This window comes from Neoarius graeffei, chromosome 5 (genome assembly GCF_027579695.1).
Source record: "Neoarius graeffei isolate fNeoGra1 chromosome 5, fNeoGra1.pri, whole genome shotgun sequence".
In the NCBI taxonomy this organism is placed as follows: domain Eukaryota; kingdom Metazoa; phylum Chordata; class Actinopteri; order Siluriformes; family Ariidae; genus Neoarius; species Neoarius graeffei.
Window position 1 is genome coordinate 40,657,066 of NC_083573.1, and position 25,544 is coordinate 40,682,609.

The 25,544-nt window shown below is 41.6% G+C and overlaps 1 protein-coding gene across 2 annotated transcripts; it reads left to right on the plus strand.

Annotated features, from left to right (window-relative positions):
* Positions 1-542: 542 nt before the first annotated feature.
* On the plus strand, positions 543-24,109 carry fdps (farnesyl diphosphate synthase (farnesyl pyrophosphate synthetase, dimethylallyltranstransferase, geranyltranstransferase)). 2 transcript variants are annotated; one of them, XM_060921707.1, is made up of 10 exons: positions 543-650; positions 1,000-1,140; positions 2,905-3,045; positions 3,874-3,954; positions 13,899-14,021; positions 14,129-14,217; positions 14,391-14,463; positions 18,266-18,343; positions 18,460-18,594; positions 22,962-24,109. In XM_060921707.1, exons 1-10 carry the CDS (start codon positions 648-650, stop codon positions 23,160-23,162), a joined length of 1,065 nt encoding a protein of 354 aa, XP_060777690.1. In that variant the 5' UTR covers positions 543-647; the 3' UTR covers positions 23,163-24,109. The 2 variants fall into 2 exon arrangements, with proteins under 2 accessions (XP_060777690.1, XP_060777691.1); XM_060921708.1 differs by lacking the exon at positions 543-650 and having other exon boundaries at positions 1,029-1,165.
* Positions 24,110-25,544: the final 1,435 nt, after the last annotated feature.

The window sequence follows — 25,544 nt, forward strand, 5'->3', positions numbered from 1 at the left end:
ATTGAGCGTAGGTGTGAATGTGAGTGTGAATGGTTGTCTGTGTCTATGTGTCAGCCCTGTGATGACCTGGCGACTTGTCCAGGGTGTACCCCGCCTTTCGCCCGTAGTCAGCTGGGATAGGCTCCAGCTTGCCTGCGACCCTGTAGAAGGATAAAGCGGCTAGAGATAATGAGATGAGATGAGACATTACAGGGAGAAAAAAAAGCCCTCGGATGGAATCAATTGCCTAATGAATCGAGTCATTTGAACTGATTCAAGTTCAAATGAATCGTTTGGTAACGTCAGATCGATCGTGTTGGATCCGCTGATATTCGCCCCTCCCATCCAAAGTTCTGATTGGTCCTGTGGGCTAAAGCCCATCCTGGTCCGATTGTTCTAACCAATAAAATCCATCAACGTCATATGATGCTTTCTGATTATGCTTCGCGACAGAGCAGTCGCAAAGCCTTTCGGGATTTGAAGTGTACACATAACCGTTTCAAACCTGTGTCTGAGAACTTAAAAACTACAATACCCGAAAGGCCATACTAAATGTGGGCTGTCGGGTCTTTTATTTTGGCACACGGGAGGTAAAATAAAATAGCAGTCAGAATTGACAGGGTAATGTTTTGGCACTGCGATTAGCTCCAGACAAGGACGAAAACAACATGGTAAGATATTAATGTATTTTAATGCAGCAGAAAGTAAACTTTTAATTAGTTCATGTCTCTTCGAGTCAGGTTTCATCTTAACCTGCTGTAGGAAATTAGATTAAACTTGTAGCTTTGTTAAGAAGGTCCAGCTTTTGCTGTCAGCCTGTGAAGTATTGTTAAGTCCCTGTAATAGCAGCAGACTGCATGTTAAGTACAGTAGGTCATTTTCATAAGAAAAAAAAACCAAGATAAAGTTATACTAATTCACATTCATGAACATCTGATTAGTAATATCAGCAGGCTTGAAGGTGGATCTCCAGTGAGTGTTGAAGAAATGTACAGTGCATTGTGCATGCTGTGTTTTCAGGGAGAAAGTAGCTGCAGTAAAGCTGGCCACTTGTCAGACCCACAGCTTTTTGACAGATACTTTGAGAAGCTGCTGTGTGAGTTGACGGAGCAGGATTTCACAGACCCGGTACTTGCTGATGCTCTCAACAGGCTCAGAGAGGCAAGTTCTTCAAGCAGTGACTGAGGTCTGGAACGATTCTGGTTCTTTGCCTCCTTCCATCCTTCCATCCATCCATCCATCCATTATCTCTAGCCGCTTTATCCTGTTCTACAGGGCCGCGGGCAAGCTGGAGCCTATCCCAGCTGACTACGGGTGAAAGGCGGGGTACACCCTGGACAAGTCGCCAGGTCATCACAGGGCTGACACATAGACACAGACAACCATTCACACTCACATTCACACCTACGCTCAATTTAGAGTCACCAGTTAACCTAACCTGCATGTCTTTGGACTGTGGGGGAAACCGGAGCACCCGGAGGAAACCCACGGGGAGAACATGCAAACTCTGCACAGAAAGGCCCTCGCCGGCCACGGGGCTCGAACCCGGACCTTCTTGCTGTGAGGCGACAGCGCTAACCACTACACCACCGTGCCGCCCATCTAAAATCTGATTGGCTGAAATGAATTTAAGGGAATACAAACTCCCCCAAGTCTCCCTGCTGTCCTCTACCCTACCTGCATGTTTGTATGTGCACGCAGGCGCATGTACACACACTCCTCCGGCATTGTGGTTGTGTTTGCAGGAGTCTCCTCGCTCTCCCCTATACGAATGAGATCAATCACCATAAACTATGTAGCTGTAGACTCTACAGTGATCTACAGTGTAGAGGTACTCCTTTCTAGATGTTAAAAATATGAACATTCAGAAAATTCTCACACAGTGGTGCTTGAAAGTTTGTGAACCCTTTAGAATTTTCTATATTTCTGCATAAATATGACCTAAAACATTGACCCATTGTGCAGGACTGATCAACAGTTACCAGAAACGTTTAGTTGCAGTTATTGCTGCACAAGGGGGTCACACCAGATACTGAAAGCAAAGGGTCACATACTTTTGCCACTCACAGATGTGTAATATTGGATCATTTTCCTCAATAAATAAATGACCAAGTATAATATTTCTGTCTCATTTGTTTCTTTATCTACTTTTAGGACTTGTGTGAAAATCTGATGATGTTTTAGGTCATTTATGCAGAAATATAGAAAATTCTAAAGGCTTCACAAACTTTCAAGCACCACTGTATATAATATTTTTTTTCATGAAGAACGGTCAAAAACCAAATACATCTCATCTCATTATCTCTAGCCGCTTTATCCTTCTACAGGGTCGCAGGCAAGCTGGAGCCTATCCCAGCTGACTACGGGTGAAAGGCGGGGTACACCCTGGACAAGTCGCCAGGTCATCACAGGGCTGACACATAGACACAGACAACCATTCACACTCACATTCACACCTACGGTCAATTTAGAGTCACCAGTTAACCTAACCTGCATGTCTTTGGACTGTGGGGGAAACCGGAGCACCCGGAGGAAACCCACGCGGACACGGGGAGAACATGCAAACTCCACACAGAAAGGCCCTCGCCGGCCATGGGGCTCGAACCCGGACCTTCTTGCTGTGAGGCGACAGCGCTAACCACTACACCACCGTGCTGCCCACCAAATACATTAAAAACAACAACAAAAAAAAGGTATCCACTGATGAGTCTAACAGGAACAAACATCAAGAGGAGTTCAGGACAAGTTTAGGTCCATGGACCAACATTTTTAACAAAATAATATCAGAATAGCGCATTAAGTTCATTTTTTTTTTTATAGTGTAATATTGAATCTTTCTGTAGTTGTAAGTGATTGTCACCTGCCTGCATTTGAGTCTGGCAATATTCTGGCACTTTGGTGTTTATAGAGCTCTCTGGTCTTTAGGTACTGCAGTACAATGCCACAGGAGGCAAGAGGAACCGTGGCTTGTCTGTGATTGGTTCACTGCGGGAGTTGATCCCACCCTCCAAGCTGTCACCCGAAGAAGTGGAGCGTGCCTTGTTGGTCGGCTGGTGCATTGAATTGGTAACTGGTGAATTTTCCTTGTGGATGTTTTCACTTGGATAATGTCCTGGTGGATTATTATTATTTTTTTTAATAAACTTGTCCTGTCCTTTTACTTTTCTTGCCTTCCTAACATAAGAAAGTTTTCCCAGTAGACATTACAGGCAATCCTATAATTTGGTCTAAAAGCATCTGCCAAATCACATCAATGTAAATACAAACAAGATTTCCCAGATGTGACCATTTGGTGATGAACTACACTACCGTTCAAAACTTTGGGGTCACCCAGACAATTTTGTGTTTTCCATGAAAAGTCACACTTTTATTTACCACCATAAGTTGCAAAATGAATAGAAAATATAGTCAAGACATTTTTCTGGCCATTTTGAGCATTTAATCGACCCCACAAATGTGATGCTCCAGAAACTCAATCTGCTCAAAGGAAGGTCAGTTTTATAGCTTCTCTAAAGAGCTCAACTGTTTTCAGCTGTGCTAACATGATTGTACAAGGGTTTTCTAATCATCCATTAGCCTTCTGAGGCAATGAGCAAACACATTGTACCATTAGAACACTGGAGTGAGAGTTGCTGGAAATGGGCCTCTATACACCTATGGAGATATTGCACCAAAAACCAGACATTTGCAGCTAGAATAGTCATTTACCACATTAGCAATGTATAGAGTGCATTTCTGATTAGTTTAAAGTGATCTTCATTGAAAAGAACAGTGATTTTCTTTCAAAAATAAGGACATTTCAAAGTGACCCCAAACTTTTGAACGGTAGTGTATGCTGTATATGTCCATTTCTAACATCTGTTTTCTCTCTTTTACTTCTTTTCACGTCTCCAGCTGCAAGCCTTCTTCTTGGTAGCAGATGATATAATGGATGCATCACAAACACGGAGAGGTCAGCCATGCTGGTATAAGAAGGTAAGCCTTAATGACCCAAAAACTTTATTTCCTGATGTTATAATAATAATCATCAAATTTTTGTATAAATAAATGGTACATAATAACTCGTAACTGTGCATTACATGGAATGTTGTTTAGCACTTAAAAGTAGATGGTCTTTCAATTTCATAAAAACCGGTGAAATTTAGTTCCCTATTAAATGTGGTCATTGTGATATTTGTTTATTTCTGTAATTTCTTAAAAAAAAAACCCAGGCCATTCTATGGCTGGAAAGTTATTTAATTTGAGGGGATTCTCTAGCAAATGTGCATGAAATTGCTCGCTTTGCGCAGTCAAGCAGACAGAGGAAGTCCGTGTGCTCATGCGCAGGTTTACCTTCGATCATCTTCTTTTGGGTTTTACGGCAGCTGGCATCCAGTGTTACGTTACTGCCATCTACAGGTTTACCTTGACCGTGCACTGACAGTTACATCATTCTGTCGCTAAATAAACAGCTGATCACACCGAGGTGCTCGCTGACTGCCGATATTTATTAGTTCGGTCATGCATTTCCTTTCGTTTGCAACTTAACGTCTTCTCGCTTTTCATTACTATAGTCGATCTTTCACGTTTAATTTGCGTCCTCCGTTTTTCTCTCCTGTTTCAAATTTGTATCCCACAATGCCTTGTGCAAACAGGGAAAGCCCACCACGTGATGCATGATGTAGTACAGGTAGTCGTCGACTTACGACTGCGTTTGGTTACGACTGACCAGTCGTAAACCGATGTCGTAAGTCGGCCTATGTTAAAGGAGCAGTCCACCATACTTCCATAATGAAATATGCTCTTATCTGAATTGAGACAAGCTGCTCCGTACCTGTCCGAGCTTTGCGCGACCTCCCAGTCAGTCAGACGCAGTCAGACGCGCTGTCACTCCTGTTAGCAATGTAGCTAGGCTCAGCATGGCCAATGGTATTTTTTGGGGCTGTAGTTAGATGCGACCAAACTCTTCCACGTTTTTCCTGTTTACATAGGTTTATATGACCAGTGACATGAAACAAGTTCAGTTACACAAATTGAAACGTAGCGATTTTCTATGCTATGGAAAGTCCGCACTATAATGACAGGCGTACTAACACCTTCTGCGCGCTTCGGCAGCGCATTGATACGGAGCTCAGATATCATTGCGCTGCCGATGCGCGCAGAAGGTGTTAGTACGCCTGTCATTATAGTGCGGACTTTCCATAGCATAGAAAATCGCTACGTTTCAATTTGTGTAACTGAACTTGTTTCATATCACTGGTCATATAAACCTATGTAAACAGGAAAAACGCGGAAGAGTTTGGTCGCATCTAACTACAGCCCCAAAAAATACCATTGGCCATACTGAGCCTAGCTACATTGCTAACAGGAGTGACAGCGCGTCTGACTGCGTCTGACTGACTGGGAGGTCGCGCAAAGCTCGGACAGGTACGGAGCAGCTCGTCTCAATTCAGAAAAGAGCATATTTCATTATGGAAGTACGGTGGACTGCTCCTTTAAATGAACGTAAGTATATTGTGATGTGTAATGATATTGTAATCATCTTAAAGCCTTATTTTATCAACATTTTCTTATTTCATTACCTTGGCTCATTATTTGGTTTAAGTCAAACACTGCATACTACACTGCGTACAGTACAGTTCGTTTAATATGTGCAAAACAAAAAATACGAAATACAGGTGTGAAAAATAGAAAACATTTTTGTTTGAAACATACCAAAATACAAAACTTAGTGACTGCTGGCGTAACTGGCGCTTGGCTGTGGGTCGTCTATGTCATCAGCTGTTGCAGCGCTCGGGCTGGCGGGAGCATTTGCTTGTTTCATAAACCAGGAGCTGGGGCGGAAACTGTATGACTGCGTGCGCGAGGGAGCGCGAGAGAGACTGCGCATGTGCCTGGAGCTGGGGCTGAAACTGTATTACAGAGTGCGCGAGAGAGACTGCTAATGTGCCTGGAGCTAGGGCGGAAACTGTTGTACGCGGCGAGAGGCGCTGCTGGGAGCTGGGGCGGAAACTGTCGTACGCTCAGCTAGCTCAGCTGGGAAACACTTGCCAGTCATAACCAGATGGTCGTAAAGTCGATTGGTCGTAAGTCGCATAGGTCGTAAGTCGACGACTACTTGTATCTTGAATTGGGGTCATGGTGAAGCAGGAAAAAATAGTGGAGAATTTAGGGCCACGTGGCCCTAAATTCATTAATTGTTCTATTTATATTTAAAAAAAAACTAATAATTAGAAGTCTGTGATTTTGAATTCAGTAGCTTTCGGTCCACTAAACAAAAATAATTGGGTGTCAGGGAAAATTCTTTTTATGACCTACACTTGAAAAATCTGAAAGGCAGTATAGCTTTAAATATTTAACACTTATCATAAAACAGGACTGTTATTTTTCTGGCATGGTGTTTTATATAGTCTCATCTCATTATCTGTAGCCACTTTATCCTTCTACAGGGTCGCAGGCAAGCTGGAGCCTATCCCAGCTGACTACGGGTGAAAGGCGGGGTACACCCTGGACAAGTCGCCAGGTCATCACAGGGCTGACACATAGACACAGACAACCATTCACACTCACATTCACACCTACGGTCAATTTAGAGTCACCAGTTAACCTAACCTGCATGTCTTTGGACTGTGGGGGAAACCGGAGCACCCGGAGGAAACCCACGCGGACACGGGGAGAACATGCAAACTCCGCACAGAAAGGCCCTCGCCGGCCACGGGGCTCGAACCCAGGACCTTCTTGCTGTGAGGCAACAGCGCTAACCACTACACCACCGTGCCGCCCTGTTTTATATAGTCACGGGAGGAAATTTTAAATGAAGGAGATTTAAAAACAAAAAATTAAATCCAACTTGGTAACTTGGGTAACACTACCCACTGCACTACCATCCTGTCTAGTTAATCATATAAATTTGCAAATGAAAACTTAAAAAATTTGCCTTCGATACATAATTGCAGCAGTATAATGAAATACGGTCACTGAACACTTTATTAGGAACACCTGTACATCTACTCATTCCTGCACTGCAAAAAAACTGAATTTAAGAAGAAAATTATCTTGCTGCATGGACAGACAATTTTACTTGACAAGATGTCTTGGAATAAGTTGGTTACAATCTAGAACTAATTTTAATAATCTGAGTTGGCGTCTTGTTTTCTTCTACACTGCAAAAATGACATCTTAAGTTAGAATATCTTGAATATAGTCAAAAGAGTCTAGCATTTCCTATTAGAAGAAAACAAGACACCAACTCTGAGATTATTAAAGCTAGTTCTAGATTGTAACCAACTTATTCCAAGATGTCTCGGCAAGTAAAATTATCTGTCCATGCAGCAAGATAATTTCACTAGTATTAACTGAATTTGAGGAGAAAATTCCTTTTCAGTTTTTTGCAGGGGGCAGCACGATGGTGTAGTGCTTAGCGCTGTTGCCTCACAGCAAGAAGGTCTGGGTTCGAGCCCCGTGGCCGGCGAGGGCCTTTCTGTGCAGAGTTGGCATGTTCTCCCCGTGTCCGCGTGGGTTTCCTCCGGGTGCTCCGGTTTCCCCCACAGTCCAAAGACATGCAGGTTAGGTTAACTGGTGGCTCTAAATTGACCGTAGGTGTGAATGGTTGTCTGTGTCTATGTGTCAGCCCTGTGATGACCTGGTGACTTGTCCAGGGTGTACCCCGCCTTTCGCCCGTAGTCAGCTGGGATAGGCTCCAGCTTGCCTGCGACCCTGTAGAACAGGATAAAGCGGCTAGAGATAATGAGAGAGATGAGAGTTTTTTGCAGTGTACAATAATCAGCCAATCATATGGTAGCGGTGTATAAAATCATACAGGTACGAGCCAGCAGCTTTGGGTAACGTTCACATCAACCATCGGAATGGATGGAAAAAATGTGATTGCGGTGATTTTGATGGTGGTGTGATTGGTTTTGGACGGGCTGGTTTGAGTGTTCTCTATCACTGCTGATCTCCTGGCATTTTCACACACAACAGTCTTTTAGAGTTTACTCAGAATAGTGTAATAAAGATAAAACATCCAGTGAGCAGCAGTTCTGCTGACAGAAACACCTTGCTGATTAGAGAGGTCAGTAGAGAATGGCCAGACTGGTTCGAGCTGACAAAGGCTACAGTAACTCCGATAAACACTCTGTACAACTGTGGTGAGCAGAAAAGGGTCTCAGAATGTTCAACACGTTGAACTTTGAGGTAGATGAGCTACAGCAGCAGAAGGCCATGTAAGGTTCCACTTCTGTCAACCAAGAACAGAAAGCTGTGGCACAGCTTCATCAATACTGTACTCGAGTCTGATGAATCTCAATTTTTGCTGAGGCAAATGGAGGCCGCCTCAGTATTAGTATAGTGTTCCTAATGAAGTCTTCAGTGAGTGGCGTTTTATTTTTTAACTTTGCATGTGAAGATGAAATCCCTTATAATCTTGGCTAAGATTGAGCAATATTGGCTACAGCTGCTTTAAAATGGTTTATAATGCCAGCAAACACTTTTCCCTTTAAAAAAAAAAGGTAATAAATAAATAGGAAGTAAGTGTTTTACTGAGAAATACGTCATTGATATTTTTTCATATCAGCTACATCTGGGATGTGCAGATTCAAAACTGTGACGTAAATCTCTTTGTTAGGATATCAATGAATTGTTTTGATACATTTGGGTACTTTTTTCTTTGTGAATGTGTTTGCATAATAAAATCACATATTGGCTTGAAGATATGAAGTTTATCTTCTCCTGTTGAAAAACTTGCATTTTTCATACGAAATGCATCACGGATCTGAGGGACACATTTCCCAATATTTCACTCCGGTGACGTCACTCTGAGTGTTTTCCCGTTAACTGGACACGTTTTGAAAATGGCAAACCGGTTCAAAATTAAAATTGTTTGGATTAACTTGCGGTTATTTATTTTATTTTATTTTTTGTGGATGTGTCTATATTTTATAAAAAAACATTACACGATGGTGCGAAGATATGAAGTTTGTCTTCTCATGCTGAAAGTATTTTCAGTCATTCACTTCATTCATTTGTAGAGTTAGCCGGATACTCGGCTGAAACGAGTATCTGGTACAGATAAAGGACTTTTTTGCCGAGTATGAATATTATACGAGTAATACGAGTCAATATCTGTGCTCGGACTGAATGAAAATCCTCACGCAGCATCACAGCACCCCTCCCCGACACACACCGCTCTGCTCACTCACACAGAGAACAGCGCTCTCTGTCTCTTTCCGTTAACGTTTCGGGTTTCTTCAGCTTCAAGTTTGTTTTTATTTCAGTTTGTACTTACTTATAACCAGTAGAGTTCTGGTAAACATGGGTTCGTTCAGACGTGGTGTTTGGTAGAAAGTGACTCGCGTTGCGTCTCTGCCTGTCGGAGATTTTTTTTTTTTTCTTTTTTTAACTGTCCGTTAACAGTTTTTTTTTTTTTTTTTTTTTTTTTTTTTTTGTTTGTTTTTACTTCACGCATTGAGTGACACTTTCTTGCTGTAATTCATGTAAAAATAAAGGTAGCAATGGTATAAGTATTATACATTAAGCTACTCTCTCTGCCGGTCGTCGGAATTTTTTTGTTTGTTTTTTTAAATCGTCAGTTGGCTCTAACTAGTTTTATTTTACTTCACACACTGAGTGTCTGACACTTTCTGGGTAGTAGTGGGATAAATATTATTACAAATTAAGCTACGCACACCTGGTGTGAAAATAAAAAAGAACCAAAAAAAATCACACTGATCATAAATTAAAAGTTAAAAAAAGAAAGTTGAGTATGAAAACTCTTGTTCATTACATTTCATTTCAGAATTGCAACTGCACGTGTTGTATTCATTGTTGCAAAACTTGTTCTGTAAATAGTTCGTTTGCTATCGTGATCAAAACCATTGATCTGAAGCTCAGTGCTGATGCTGTCCTGTAAATAGTTTTCTAATCAGCAATAAATATAACAATTTCTGATCAACCCATATCAATTGCATGCTTAAAATAACATATTGGTTAAAGCCCCGCCCGTTTCAAGACAACCAGACCCACTTCCGGGTTAAATCACGCCCACTTCTGGGTTAGGCCCCGCCCACTCAGAGTACGGATACAGATAATTCATATGGTTAACGGATACAGATAATGCTGTACTCGCTCATCCCTACTCACTTGTGAACATGTTCACCACTCAAAAATAAACTTCGTATCTCCATGCAACTATGTAATATCTTATATATTGCCACAGCCCGGCTATTAGACTGTGGCAAAGGTGGGAGACCAAATGATAGTGTAAGTCGTACACAAGCATTTATTTACAAAAAAAAAAATTACTACTATGGAGGAAAGTGTATAAAAGTCAGTAATCAGTGGTGTGAATGGGTGGGTGGGTGTCAAGCAAACAGAAAAAAACAAAAGCCAATGGACGCTATGGCTGCAATGGAGAGAGCATGAGATTTGCAGGATGGGGAGCTGTTTAGAGAGCACACTGGGCCCAGGTTCCTCTCATAAAGAGGACGACCTTTCCACGACCTGGAACCTGCAAAGCAGCAAAAGAAGAATACAGGGACACCTAGTGGAGTGGCGGGGTTGTCACTTAAAATAAATAAATTAATTAAAAATAAATGAATAAATAAATTAAATTTTAAGAAATGTATTTATTAATTACACCATACATGTTCTCCACAATTATTGGCACCCCCCTTATAAAGATTAGTAAAAATGGTTTGGGGGAAAAAAAAATCAACCTTGTGAAGTAGCTTCATCTCACCCTGAAAAACATGAGAAAAATTAAAGGTTGAATTGAAAGAAATGTATTCAGAGAAAAAAACAAATCCCTCATCCCTTAGGCCAAAATCCCTTAGTCATCCATCAACATGAGAAAGATAAGAGAACACAAAAACCGCATGAAGGAGAAGTGTGTTGACCTTCATCAGTCAGGGAATGGTTCTTAAAAAAATCTCTTTAAAATGCCCATTTCTACTGTTAGGGCGATAATAATTAAAAAAAAAACGTGAATGCCAATTGGAAATGTTACAAACTCACCTGGAAGAGGATCCAAGTTTATTTTGCCCCATGTACAATGAGAAGGAGGGTAAGAGAGGCAAAAAAAAATCCCCAAGGATCACTGTTGGTGAATTACAAGAAAAAGTAAAATCTTGTGGTTTTCAAGTCTCCAAAACCACCATCAGATGCCACCTTCATACCAACAGATTATTTGGAAAGTATGCCAGGAAAAAGCCTTTTCTGTCAGTTAACCACAAACGTAAGCACCTGAAGTTTGCAAAACGCTACTACAACTTTGACTGGAACCATGTTTTGTGGTCTGTTGTAACAAAAATGGAGCTTTTTGGCAATAAAACATTCAAGGTGGGTGTAACAGTTCTAACGAAGGGTGGAGCCCAGAGGACGGCAGGATAGAGATCAGGTTTGCAAAATACGGCTTTTATTGCCACACTTTTCAGTTAAACATTAGTGACTTAACACAGACACCCACACAACCGGCATCTGGTTCGGGGAAGAGCTCCTCTGCTCTCCCTCCTTATATAGGGCGCAGTCACTGGGAAGACACACACAAACACAGGTTAATTGACATCAGATGTAGTGATTCTGCCACTTACAGTACCTTCCCTGACTCCGCCCTCCTGTCACAGACCGGTGCTTGACCACGCCCCCACTGCCACAGTGGGTTTGGTGTAAAAGGAAGCAAATCCTCCCCTTTCACCCCTGATTCAAACTGCTGCCACATTCACACTGTGCAAAGTGGGATTCATGTGTACAGGAATTGACTACTCAGCCTGGGGCGGAAGGCCCGCCCACAGCCAGTTGATTGACAACTTGGCCCTCAAGCAAACAAAAAAGCAATAGGGAATAGCAAAAGCAATAAAGCAAAGCATTTACAATGGTGGGGCGGCACGATGGTGTAGTGGTTAGCACTGTTGCCTCACAGCAAGAAGGTCCGGGTTCGAGCCCCGTGGCCGGTGAGGGCCTTTCTGTGTGGAGTTTGCATGTTCTCCCCGTGTCCGCGTGGGTTTCCTCTGGGTGCTCCGGTTTCCCCCACAGTCCAAAGACATGCAGGTTAGGTTAACTGGTGACTCTAAATTGACCGTAGGTGTGAATGTGAGTGTGAATGGTTGTCTGTGTCTATGTGTCAGCCCTGTGATGACCTGGTGACTTGTCCAGGGTGTACCCCGCCTTTCGCCCGTAGTCAGCTGGGATAGGCTCCAGCTTGCCTGCGACCCTGTAGAACAGGATAAAGCGGCTAGAGATGATGAGATTTACAATGGTGCTTGAAAGTTTGTGAGCACTTTAGAATTTATCTTTCTGCATAAATATGACATAAAACATCATCAGATTTTCACACAAGTCCTAAAAGTAGATAAAGAGAACCCAGTTAAACAAATGAGACAAAAATATTATACTTGATCATTTATTTGTTGAGGAAAATGATCCAATATTACATATGTGAGTGGCAAAAGTATGTGACCCTTTGCTTTCAGTATCTGGTGTGACCCCTTTGTGCAGCAATAACTGCAACTAAACGTTTCCAGTAACTGTTGATCAGTCCTGCACACCGGCTTGGAGGAATTTTAGCCCATTCCTCCATACAGAACAGCTTCAACTCTGGGATGTTGGTGGGTTTCCTCACATGAACTGCTCGTTTCAGATCCTTCCACAACATTTCCATTGGATTAAGGTCAGGACTTTGACTTGGCCATTCCAAAACATTAACTTTTATTCTTCTTTAACCATTCTTTGGTAGAATGAATTGTGTGCTTAGGGTCATTGTCTTGCTGCATGACCCACCTTCTCTTGAGATTCAGTTCATGGACAGATGTCCTGACATTTTCCTTTAGAATTCACTGGTATAATTCAGAATTCATTGTTCCATCAATGATGGCAAGCTGTCCTGGCCCAGATGCAGCAAAACAGACCCAAACCATGATAACTGTTGTTTCACAGATGGGATAAGGTTCTTATGCTGGAATGCAGTGTTTTTCCTTTCTTCAAACACAACGCTTCTCATTTAAACCTAAAAGTTCTATTTTGGTCTCATCTGTCCACAAAACATTTTTCCAATAGCCTTCTTACTGGTCCACGTGATCTTTAGCAAACTGCAGATGAGCAGCAATGTTCTTTTTAGAGAGCAGTGGCTTTCTCCTTGTAACCCTGCCATGCACACCATTTGTTGTTCAGTGTTCTCCTGATGGTGGACTCATGAACATTAGCCAATGTTATTGTGAGAGAGGCCTTCAGTTGCTTAGAAGTTACCCTGGGGTCCTTTGTGACCTCGCCGACTATTACACGCCTTGCTCTTGGAGTGATCTTTGTTGGTCGACCACTCCTGCGGAGGGTAACAATGGTCTTAAATTTCCTCCATTTGTACACAATCTGTCTGACTGTCGATTGGTGGAGTCCAAACTCTTTAGAGATGGTTTTGTAACCTTTTCCTGCCTGACGAGCATCAACAACACTTTTTCTGAGGTCCTCAGAAATCTCCTTTGTTTGTGCCATGATACACTTCCACAAACATGTGTTGTGAAGATCAGACTTTGATAGATCCCTGTTCTTTAAATAAAACAGGGTGCCCACTCACACCTGATTGTCATCCCATTGATTGAAAACACCTGACTCTAATTTCACCTTCAAATTAACTGCTAATAATTTCTTCAATAAATAAATGTCCAAGTATAATATTTTTGTCTCATTTGTTTAACTGGGTTCTCTTTATCTACTTTTAGGACTTGTGTGAAAATCTGATGTTTTAGGTCATATTTATGCAGAAATATAGAAAATTCTAAAGGGTTCACAAACTTTCAAGTGTGTGTGTGCGTGCGTGCTGTGTAACACTTAGTTACTGAAAATGGAACGTTAGGAGATTACCTGTTTAGAGATTCTGGGGTTGTGTTACTAAGTGCGCTTAATGCAGAGTGCAGTATTAGATTACTGATTTATATCAATTTTTCATCTGTCAGGAAGGCATTGGCCTGGATGCGATTAATGATGCTTTTCTCCTGGAGGGGTCCATCTACCGCCTTCTGCGTAGACATTGCAGAGGACAGCCCTACTACATCCATTTATTGGAGCTTTTTACTGAGGTGAAAATCCTCCATTAGTCAAAGTTTATAGTAATTTTTATATTTGTATTTTGTGAAATCATATTTGCTTAGTCATGTTCTTAATTGCAGCATGGTATTTTCTGCAGACATCTTTCCAGACAGAGCTGGGCCAAGCCCTCGATCTGATGACTGCTCCACCAAACAAGATTGACTTAAACCGTTTCACCATGGTTAGGTGAGACTGTATGCTGTATTGTTTCTGCTTGGCAGAAGAGATAATGTAACTGAGAAGCGAGAAATAACGTGGCATCTTGTGCTATAAATTAATGATTAGTGTGGAATGTATCAGTATGCATCATGTGCCATGTGTTCTCTTTTTATATTTTAATGGATTTGTTCTGGCACCAGGTATAAAGCCATAGTGAAGTACAAGACTGCATTCTACTCTTTTTATCTTCCAGTGGCTGCAGCCATGTACATGGTGAGTCTGAGATTCATTTAGCACTTTTATTTTAAAAAAGCAAATGAAAAAAGTAATAAAATAAAAATTATAATTCATGTGTTGTCTATAGTCCCTCACCAACAGAGGGTGGTTTTTTTTTTTTTTTTTAATTAAAGTCTGATAGTACTCTTAGCCCATGTTTACATTAGACCGTATCAGCGGATCATCAGATTAACGTTTTTAAAACGATTAGTGTGCACACAGCAACACCAATACACGATTTGCGTGCACACAGCAATACCAATACACGGATACGCTCGGCTCCGCAGGCATCCTGCGCTCCAAATCACTCCGCCCTGAACAGCGAGTGCCCTCTGGAGGGTGCGCACTCCGGCCCTGCGCAGCTCACAGAGCACGCGAGTGAAGTGAACAAGCTGTGATTCGGGACTGAGCCGCTGTGTGTGTGATCCCAGCGCATATCACTTACCACTTGCAAGTGGAAGGATGGCAAGCCTAAAGACAATCATAACTACACAATGGGCAGTATTTGCATCAGTATTTGCAGTATTTTCATACTTTTATACTCTTTAATGAAAGGTGATACAAGGCGGAAGTCCGCGCCGTTTTTCAGCAGTCGCGTCACATTACCAACGCCAGCGAATCAGGAAGGTGGATGTCACAGTGACGTTGTCCAATGAGACGCCAGCTAGAGCTCAGCACAGCGTATTCGCGTATTCTGAATGTTTACACAGCACCGGAGCTGACACGATCTGGATTGAATACGTGGACGCTGGCGGATTCCCGTTTCCCGGCGTTTCCAGGCGGTTTAATGTAAACGGACAGTGCATCCGCGAAGAAAATGAGACAGATGTGGTCTAATGTAAACGTAGCCTTATTCCATGGCCTAGTGATCTAGTGTCAGGGTGTATTTATTGATGGAGACTCTAGTGCACTTCTGGAAGTCGCTCTGGATAAGAACGTCTACCAAATACCATGAAAGTAAATGTAATCAGTGTACAACCACAATTCCATAAATTTGGGACACTGTGTAAGACATAAATAAAAAACAGAATATATTTGCAAATCATGGAAACCCTATATTTCATTGAAAATAGTACAAAGACAACATATCAAATGTTGAAACTGAGAAATGTTGTTATTGTTTGAAAAATATATGCTCATTTTGAATTTGAGGTCAGCAACACGTTTCAGAAAAGTTGGGACAAGGGCAACAAAAGACTGAAAAAGTTGTGTAATGCTAAAAAAAAAAAGAAACTAATTTGGTAAATTGGCAACAGGTCAGTAATATGACCTGGGTATTTAAAAAAAAAAAAGTATCCCAGAGAGGCCAAGTATTTCAGAAGTAAAGATGGGGAGCTGTTCACTGCTCTGTGAAAGACTGCGTGGGCAAACAGTGCAACAATTTAAGAATAACGTTCCTCAATGTAAAATTGCAAATAATTTGTGGATCACATCATCTATGGTCCATAATATCATTAAAAGATTCAGAGAGTCTGGAGAAATCTCTGTATGCAAGAGACAAGGCTGAAAACTGACATTGGATGCCTGTGATCTTCAGGCTCTTAGGAGACACCGCATTAAAAGCAGACACGTGTCTGTAGTGGAAATCACTGTATGGCTCAGGAACACTTCAGAAAACCATCGTCTGTGAAAACAGTTTATTACTGCATCCACAAATGCAAGTTAAATCCCAGATATAAACAATATCCAGAAACACCGCCACCTCCTCTGGGCCCGAGCTCTTTTACGATGGACTGAGGCGAAGTGGAAAATTGTCCCGAGGTCTGACGAATCAAAAGTAGAAATTCTTTTTAGAAATCATAGACACCACGTCCTCCAGGCTAAAGAGGAGAGGGACCGTCCGGCTTATCAGTGTACAGTTCAAAAGCCATCATCTGTGATGGTATGAGGGTGCATTAGTGCACGTGGCATGGGTAGCTTGAACATCTGGGAAGGCATCATTAATGCTGAGTGATGTATACATGTTTCAGAGCAATATGCTGCCATCCAGACAAAATCTTTTTCAGGGAAGGCCTTCCTTCTTTCAGCAAGACAATGCCAAACCGCTTTCTACACATGTTACAACTGCATGACTCCGTAGTAAGAGTCCGGGTGCTAAACTGGCCTGCCTGCAGTACAGACCTTTCTCCCATTATAAAATATTTGGCACATTATGAAGCACAAAATACGACAAAGGAAACCCTGAACTGTTGAGCAACTGAAATTCCATACAGTAGGTTTTGCAATAGGGTTCCAAACATATTATAATATGAACTTTATAATTAATTACATACTTAGAATATTTTTACCTATTTAACCCATTTGAGGAATAGACGTAACAAGGGAACATTGGAGTTTGACTAGATTCTGTGCCTGGTCTATGTGGGACAATACATTCATCAAGCACTTTATTAGAAACACCATACTAATAGTGGGTAGGGCCTCCCTTTGCAGTTGTTCGTGACATGGCTTCTACAGGATGTTAGAAACATTCCTTTGAGATTCCGGCCCATGTTGACATGATTGCATCGCACAATTCCTGCAGATTTTTCAAGAAGACTTTCATGCTATGAATTTCCTATTCTGTCACATCCCAAAGGTATTTTATTGGTCTAGCGCATTCTGAGATGCTTTTCTGCTTACCACAGTTGTACAGAGTGGTTATCTGAGTTACTGTAGCCTTTCTGTCAGCTTGAACCAGTCTGGCAATTCTTAGTTGATCTCTCTCTCTCTCTCTCCCTCATCAACAAGGTGTTTCCAGCTACAGAACCAGGTGTTCTGAATAAAGTGCTGGGTGAATGTATATAAAGCATTTGTGTGTGGGGGGGGGACAAAAACAACTATATAATAGGGTGCATCAGTTGCCCCCTAAAAATGAAAAGTTCCTCCGATCATGATGCATTTTTGTTTTTATGTTCCTTTTGGTAAGAAAATACACTGGGTGAAATATTTTGACAAAATTCAAAAGTTTAATGGTGGCACCAGGAGCTCAAAGTTATGGAAAAAGCTGCTATTTTATGACTTTTATGACAAAATTTCGATCACTTTTCATGAAACATTATGGCACCTTATAGAGTATACCAAATATCTTAGCTACACATTTTTAGTACGTATTCTAAATGTATTATCAAGCACAGTTTGAGTTTTAGCTGTTCATTGAATCATTGTTCAGCTACTTTTAAACAATACAAATGTATTATGAATCACATTAATGCTTCTCAATCCCTTGCAAAGGTTCTTAACATGATCTCTGGCTCACAAGAAATCAATAAATGGAGTCCAACATTGTGATTCAAACCTTACGCGAAAACATAAAATAAGCGTTTTTTGGCAAAAAATGAACCTCATGGTGCCACCATTAGACTTTTGAATATGGTCAAAAAATTTTACAGGATGTCTTTATTGGTGAAAAGGAACACCCAAACAAAAATGCACCAGATTTTATGAAAGTGAGGGCAACTGATACACCCTACTATATAATCAAATTAATAATTTTCATAAGCAAATGCATTCTATTGCCCAGGCTTGACCATTTTGTCAGTGGTTTATTTGGAAGGTCAAAGTGCTTTCCGGCCCCCCGGAATCTTCAGGACGCATTATTTATTAGTCCTCTAATGGAACTTGTCACCTTCATTATACTGCATCGCAAGGAACTGATCCAGGATGAAATAATAAAAATATTTCATATATAATTTGAAATATTTTTAATTATTATTTCATCCTGGACCAGTTCCTTGGGATGCAGTATAATGAAGGTGACAAGTTCCATTAGAGGACTGGAAGGGTTTGATGTTGAATTTATTGTTGCCATTCACTACAGGCAGGAATTGAGAGTGAAGTGGAACACAGCAATGCTAAACACATCTTACTTGAAATGGGGGAGTTCTTTCAGATACAGGTACCAACATCCATTAGCATCATATCTACAGATCTCACTGAACATATTTGCAGTTTACTTACTTGTGGCCATAATATAGCATGGTGTGCATATCCTTCCTTGATGGTTGCTGTTAGGATGATTACTTGGATTGCTATGGTGACCCTGCAGTAACAGGCAAGATTGGCACTGACATCCAGGACAATAAGTGCAGCTGGCTTGTGGTGGCGGCACTGAAGGTGATGACCCCTGAGCAGAGGGTGGAGCTAGAGGTGAGAAACTGACTAAAGTTTGCTTAAAATGAATTCAGTTCATCAGTTTTATTTTTAGATTTCCAACTGATAAAGAGGAAATATAGAAATAGTATGCATTGACAAGGCAATAAGTCAGATGACAAGATCACATCTGGTATTCCTTGGAAAGCTGAATAAGTGTATGAAGGAGCTGAAACTGCTCTATCGTAGGTATATCAGGTGAAAATCCAATCCAAATTGCTTGAAATTTGTCCCATTGAATTCAGAATTGAATGCAGAACAACATACTTTTTAGAGAATTAAAATGTTTATCCATTCTTGAGATATTACAAATCAAAGATTGAAAAAAATGGCTTAATTTTTAGAAAACTGCTGTAATATTCTGTATGAGGATCACATGGTCCAAAATGGGCCTCATTAATGAATGAGATCAATTTTTTTTTTTTTCTTAATAACTTTATTATTTTTCAACATATTTACATAGAGGGCAGCATGGTGGTGTAGTGGTTAGCGCTGTTGCCTCACAGCAAGAAGGTCCGGGTTCGAGCCCCGTGGCCGACGAGGGCCTTTCTGTGCGGAGTTTCCATGTTCTCCCCGTGTCCGCGTGGGTTTCGTCCGGGTGCTCCGGTTTCCCCCACAGTCCAAAGACATGCAGGTTAGGTTAACTGGTGACTCTAAATTGACCGTAGGTGTGAATGTGAGTGTGAATGGTTGTCTGTGTCTGTGTCAGCCCTGTGATGACCTGGCGACTTGTCCAGGGTGTACCCCGCCTTTCGCCCGTAGTCAGCTGAGATAGGCTCCATCCATCCATTTTCTACACTTATCCGGATCCAGGTTGCAGGGGTAGCAGCCTAAGCAGAGCAGCCCAGACTTCCCTCTGCCCGGCCACCTCCACTAGCTCTTCCGGGGGAATACCGAGGCATTCCCAGGCCAGCTGAGAGATGTAATCTCTCCAGTGTGTCCTGGGTCTGCCTCGGGGTCTCCTCCTGGCGGGGCATGCCCAGAAAACCTCCCTTGGGAGGTGTCCAGGGGGCATCCTAACAAGGTGCCCGAACCACCACCTTAACTGACTCCTTTCGATGTGGAGGAGCAGTCGTTCTACTCTATAAAATAAAGTAATAAAAGAATATTTCTAATACCCTCTTTGTGCTCTGTAGGCCTTTGTATTTCTAAGTAGGGCCTACTAGTGTTTTATATGAAAGAATATAAATGATTATTTTGATTAATATTTGCAGCTTTCATGGCTAACCTCGAAAAAACTGTATGAGCCACATCCAGTAAACCATTCCAATGAATTGAATTGAAATTGACACTTGTGTTTCTGACTTCTGATTTTTTTTAATTATCATTCTGACCACTAGGCTCTCCAATATTTTTTTTCATCAAAACAACTATAGTTATATTCTAAAATCATTATTTATTTACATGATCAGTTTGATTTGAAAAAATAAGTAGGTAAAGCTATGAAACTTGCTTCAAAATCTCCCGTGAATCATAACATCAAAACTAGCTGACGGAAAATTTTGCTCAATACTTCATCAGAAACAGTGAGAGCTAGAGAACATCGCTATAAAAGTTATCTGATTATTCACGAGTAATCCAGTCGGAAACCGATCAGAAGAGCGAGAGAGAGAGAAAGAGAGCTGGACTGCTTTCCCGTGACTTAGAAAGCACTGGCAGTTTCCCGACATCACACGAGCAGTTTTTACTTTGTTGTACCAACTTCAACCTGCCGTTACTCCCAAAGTACTAAACAGATCTTGGCGAGATCAATTTCTTTGGAAAGCAGAGATTATAAGCTTTTTAATGATTGTATTCATGATAGAAAATATTCAAGAGTCAAGCAATGACAGATTTGGAAATTTAAATGAGCTTCTGCATGCACTGTCCGTGCTGTGAATTATAAATTTACCCCCATATAGGGCGGGCCTTATATGGGGAGTAAGTTTTCATCTCATCTCATCATCTCTAGCCGCTTTATCCTGTTCTACAGGGTCGCAGGCAAGCTGGAGCCTATCCCAGCTGACTACGGACGAAAGGCGGGGTACACCCTGGACAAGTCGCCAGGTCATCACAGGGCTGACACATAGACGCAGACAACCATTCACACTCACATTCACACCTACGGTCAATTTAGAGTCACCAGTTAACCTAACCTGCATGTCTTTGGACTGTGGGGGAAACCGGAGCACCCGGAGGAAACCCACGCGGACACGGGGAGAACATGCAAACTCCACACAGAAAGGCCCTCATCGGCCACGGGGCTCGAACCCGGACCTTCTTGCTGTGAGGCGACAACGCTAACCACTACACCACCGTGCCGCCCCAGGGTAAGTTTTCATATAATTAATTCTGAAACTCTCACCCTTCAGATTTGTTTGGTTATGAAAGAAAACTAATTTGTCTACATTTGGAACATTTTGAATAATTATTAGAGATCTCTCAAGCCTTCTGAAATATTGGACAACAGCATGTCAAATGATCAATCTATCGCCCTGTTTGCAATGCAGGTGTAAAGAATAAATGTTTGTCATAAGTAATAATGTTTATTTATTATATTTGAAAAAAAAATATGGTACACAACAAAAACATTTTGAATAGTGTACAAGTTATTGAGTTTTCTGGAGTGGCAAGGCAACATAATGAAAAAAATAAATAAAGTCCAGGTTTTCTAGGATTTTCAGTCACTGCATCAGTGTCGCTTTATTCACATTAGGGAATTTTACTCTGTGGTCTTGGACAACTTGAAGCAAATATTGTTTTTGCTCTTCATTGGTGGTAATCGGTGCATTGTATTCTTCGATCACAGCCATCCCTCATTCTGCTGTGTCATTAACAACCTTCAGATTTTGCACAGTGGCAGATGCTGCCTTGTATACGTCTCGGCTGTCCCACGTTTCTGGATCAGCCTCAAAGAAGCTTGCTCAGTCGTAGCTGTTGTACTTGCCCGGATGGTCGTCTTTAGGATCTTGTGATGGTGAAAACGCACTTGGAACTTCCTTCTTTGAAGGCAGTTTGCATCCAGTTATTTCACTTTCCACACTGTGAAGTGACCACACACAAGATTTACTTCTATTGCAGTCATCAAGTCAGCCATTGTGCAGTCATAGGTTAATCAGTGGCATCTAACAGTACTGTCCGTGCAACTGAGATCAGAGCTTTTCTAATTCTTTAGTATTGATCTATTTCACTGACATACAGACAGTGGTGGTCGTGGTGATGGCTTTTTTCTTTTTTTTTTTTTTAAATTCAGGCAAAACTGTGTCAGTACTGCCATTAAAAGAATACATTGCATGTGACTGACTGTCAATCTCATCTCATTATCTGTAGCCGCTTTATCCTGTCCTACAGGGTCGCAGGCAAGCTGGAGCCTATCCCAGCTGACTACGGGCAAAAGGCGGGGTACACCCTGGACAAGTCGCCAGGTCATCACAGGGCTGACACACAGACACAGACAACCATTCACACTCACATTCACACCTACGGTCAATTCAGAGTCACCAGTTACCCTAACCTGCATGTCTTTGGACTGTGGGGGAAACCGGAGCACCCGGAGGAAACCCACGCGGACACGGGGAAAACATGCAAACTCCGCACAGAAAGGCCCTCGCCGGCCACGGGGCTCGAACCCGGACTTTCTTGCTGTGAGGCGACAGCGCTAACCACTACACCACCGTGCCACCCCTGACTGTCAATCTATCATTTTAAATTTCAAGAAAATTTGAGCAACCTCTAAATGTTTATATATTCCATAAAAATTTTACACAATTTTATTTAATTTATTGGAACATATTAATGGGGGGGCGGCACGGTGGTGTAGTGGTTAGCGCTGTCGCCTCACAGCAAGAAGGTCCGGGTTTGAGCCCCGTGGCCGGTGAGGGCCTTTCTGTGTGGAGTTTGCATGTTCTCCCCGTGTCCGCGTGGGTTTCCTTCGGGTGCTCCGGTTTCCCCCACAGTCCAAAGACATGCAGGTTAGGTTAACTGGTGACTCTAAATTGACCGTAGGTGTGAATGTGAGTGTGAATGGTTGTCTGTGTCTATGTGTCAGCCCTGTGATGACCTGGCGACTTGTCCAGGGTGTACCCCGCCTTTCGCCCGTAGTCAGCTGGGATAGGCTCCAGCTTGTCTGCGACCCTGTAGAAGGATAAAGCGGCTAGAGATAATGAGATGAGATATTAATGGGGTGAGAGTGGATAATTAAATGCATCACAAAATAAGGGCCACCCTAATGGACAGCGAGCATCTGATATGCTTATCTATAGTACCAAAGAGATTCAGATATAATCAGAAACATCATGAATTGCCTGATCTTTTCAGCTCACATTGTCCTTAGTACTTGTTCCATTCAACAGTGCCTTTTTTTTCCCTTCTCTCCACTCTTTCAGGGATGCTATGGTCAGAGTGATGCTGAAAGTGTAGAGCGAGTGAAGGCACTGTACGACACGCTGGAAATGCCTCTCCGATACCACAAGTATGAGGAAGAGAGCTACCTGCGACTCCAAAACCTCATCCAGCAACATGCTCAAACTCTTCCCCATGCTGTTTTTCTCAACTTTGCCAAGAAAATTTATAAGAGGAATAAATGAGGCATGATTTTTTTTTTTTCAAGAGCATGGTAAAGTATGTTGAGTGCAACACAGCACAAAAAAGGGAAGTAGTGCATCTGATCAGTGTTGTAAATATGTTCTTAAGAATATAGACACATCTTTTAAAAAAAAAAAAAAAAACCTGTAGAAATGGTATTTTTTTTCACACATGTATTGGACTTTGAGACTGCCCAAAATGAAACTCTTGTTCTGAGAGGGATTTTTTACATCTAGAAAGAAGCTGGATTAATATTAAAACTGTCTCAGAACACTTGTACATTGTCCAAACCAAAATAAATTTTTTTTTAAATATAATTATAGTTGGCCAATGAATAGGGGTTATAGCAGTCCTGTGCACATGGATTCGATTTAAATGTAAGGTTTAAATTTCATATGTTTCAGTTTAAGGCAAAGAGGAACAAAAGATTGGTCATTGGTACCGATTTGGCCTGAGTTTCCCAAAAGCATCGTAGTACAAAAATAATCGTTAAATGGTAGCGTGAGCAGCACAAGGAACGCTCACTCTCCTAGCTAAGATGCTCGTAGCGTTAAGAGGCTTTTGGGAAACCCAGTGCTGATCAGTTACTCTGTTCTCTTCAGTGTATTCTTTATTTGGCTGTCTACATAGTTTAAAGTCTACACAACTATCGTTCACTTTCTGAAACTCAATGTAGAAATCCCCAAATTGTTCATCTGCTACCGGTATCAACCTGCTTTTCTGCCAAAGAAAATATCAGTGTGAGGATAAATAGTAGATCTTTTCTGATAGGAACTGTGGGGGAGGGAAGCAAATCAGAAATGAATTACTGTGAAAATGGAAGCCTTTTTTTTTTTTTTTTTTTTAAAACAGTGGGATTTATAATGTACAACTGAAATGATGCTGTGTTTCAAATACCAACCACTTGCTGTCAACCTGAATATCAATTAAAAAAAGGAGGGTTACACAATATTCATAGTTGATGTGGGTTCTTTTGAGTTGTGTTTGTGTTTATTTTGGTTGAAATGAGATTGTGGTGCGAAATGTCTCATCTCATCTCATTATCTCTAACCGCTTTATCCTTCTACAGGGTCGCAGGCGAGCTGGAGCCTATCCCAGCTGACTACGGGCGAAAGGCGGGGTACACCCTGGACAAGTCGCCAGGTCATCACAGGGCTGACACATAGACACAGACAACCATTCACACTCACATTCACACCTACGGTCAATTTAGAGTCACCAGTTAACCTAACCTGCATGTCTTTGGACTGTGGGGGAAACCGGAGCACCCGGAGGAAACCCACGCAGACACGGGGAGAACATGCAAACTCCACACAGAAAGGCCCTCGCCGGCCACGGGGCTCGAACCCGGACCTTCTTGCTGTGAGGCGACAGCACTAACCACTACACCACCGTGCCGCCCTGGTGCGAAATGTGTAGAATGAAATTAACTGAAAAAACAGACACTTCTGTCTGCTGCTATAGTCAGTGTAGAGTATTAAGGTATGTTTCATGCTGTTGCTGGAAGAGCTTTTATGGGTTTTTTGTTTGTTTGTTTGTTTGTTTGTTTGTTTGTTTGTTTTGATAATCAGCAGTTCTCTTCAGACTAAAACAATACACCCATAATTTTATATATTTTCCTTCTCATTTTTTTTTTTTTAATGAACTGTGATTACTTCTGGTATCCTATAATCCATCACCTCTGGCTTGCACAGTTAGAGATAAATAGATTTATTAGGGGTAAATTTATTAGTTCATATGTTTAAAATCTTTATTTTTTTTCTGGAAAGCTGCTTTGTGGCTGTCTATTTGTTAAAAGCACTATATAAATAAACTGACTTGACTAACAGTTATTCCACAAAATTGAGTCGTACATGAGCTGATAGCTGATGGTTTAGTTATTTAGTACAAATCCAAAGCCTTTTAGCATAAGTTCTAAAGTCTCTTAGCACAACTCTAAGTTCTTTAGCACAAGATCCGAGAACACTTAATCTTCATCTCATCTCATCTCATTATCTCTAGCCGCTTTATCCTTCTACAGGGTCGCAGGCAAGCTGGAGCCTATCCCAGCTGACTACGGGCGAAAGGCGGGGTACACCCTGGACAAGTCGCCAGGTCAACACTTAATCTTTATTATGAATATTTACTGATCATGTTTAACGATGTTTGATGGATTTTTTTTAATGAAAATTGCAGAGAGTTCGATCGAAAATGAGCGATTGTATTTCCCCACTCCGCCATCTTGAAACCACCATGTTTGATGGAGCCCATATGTTAGTCACCAATCCTCCCTCCAAATTATTTAACCCAGCATGTACCCTGACCCAGTACACCACTACAGCCAACTTCCAGGCTTTTGTCTTTAATAAAGTGCTAAGCTTAAATTATATCATATTTATTATTTA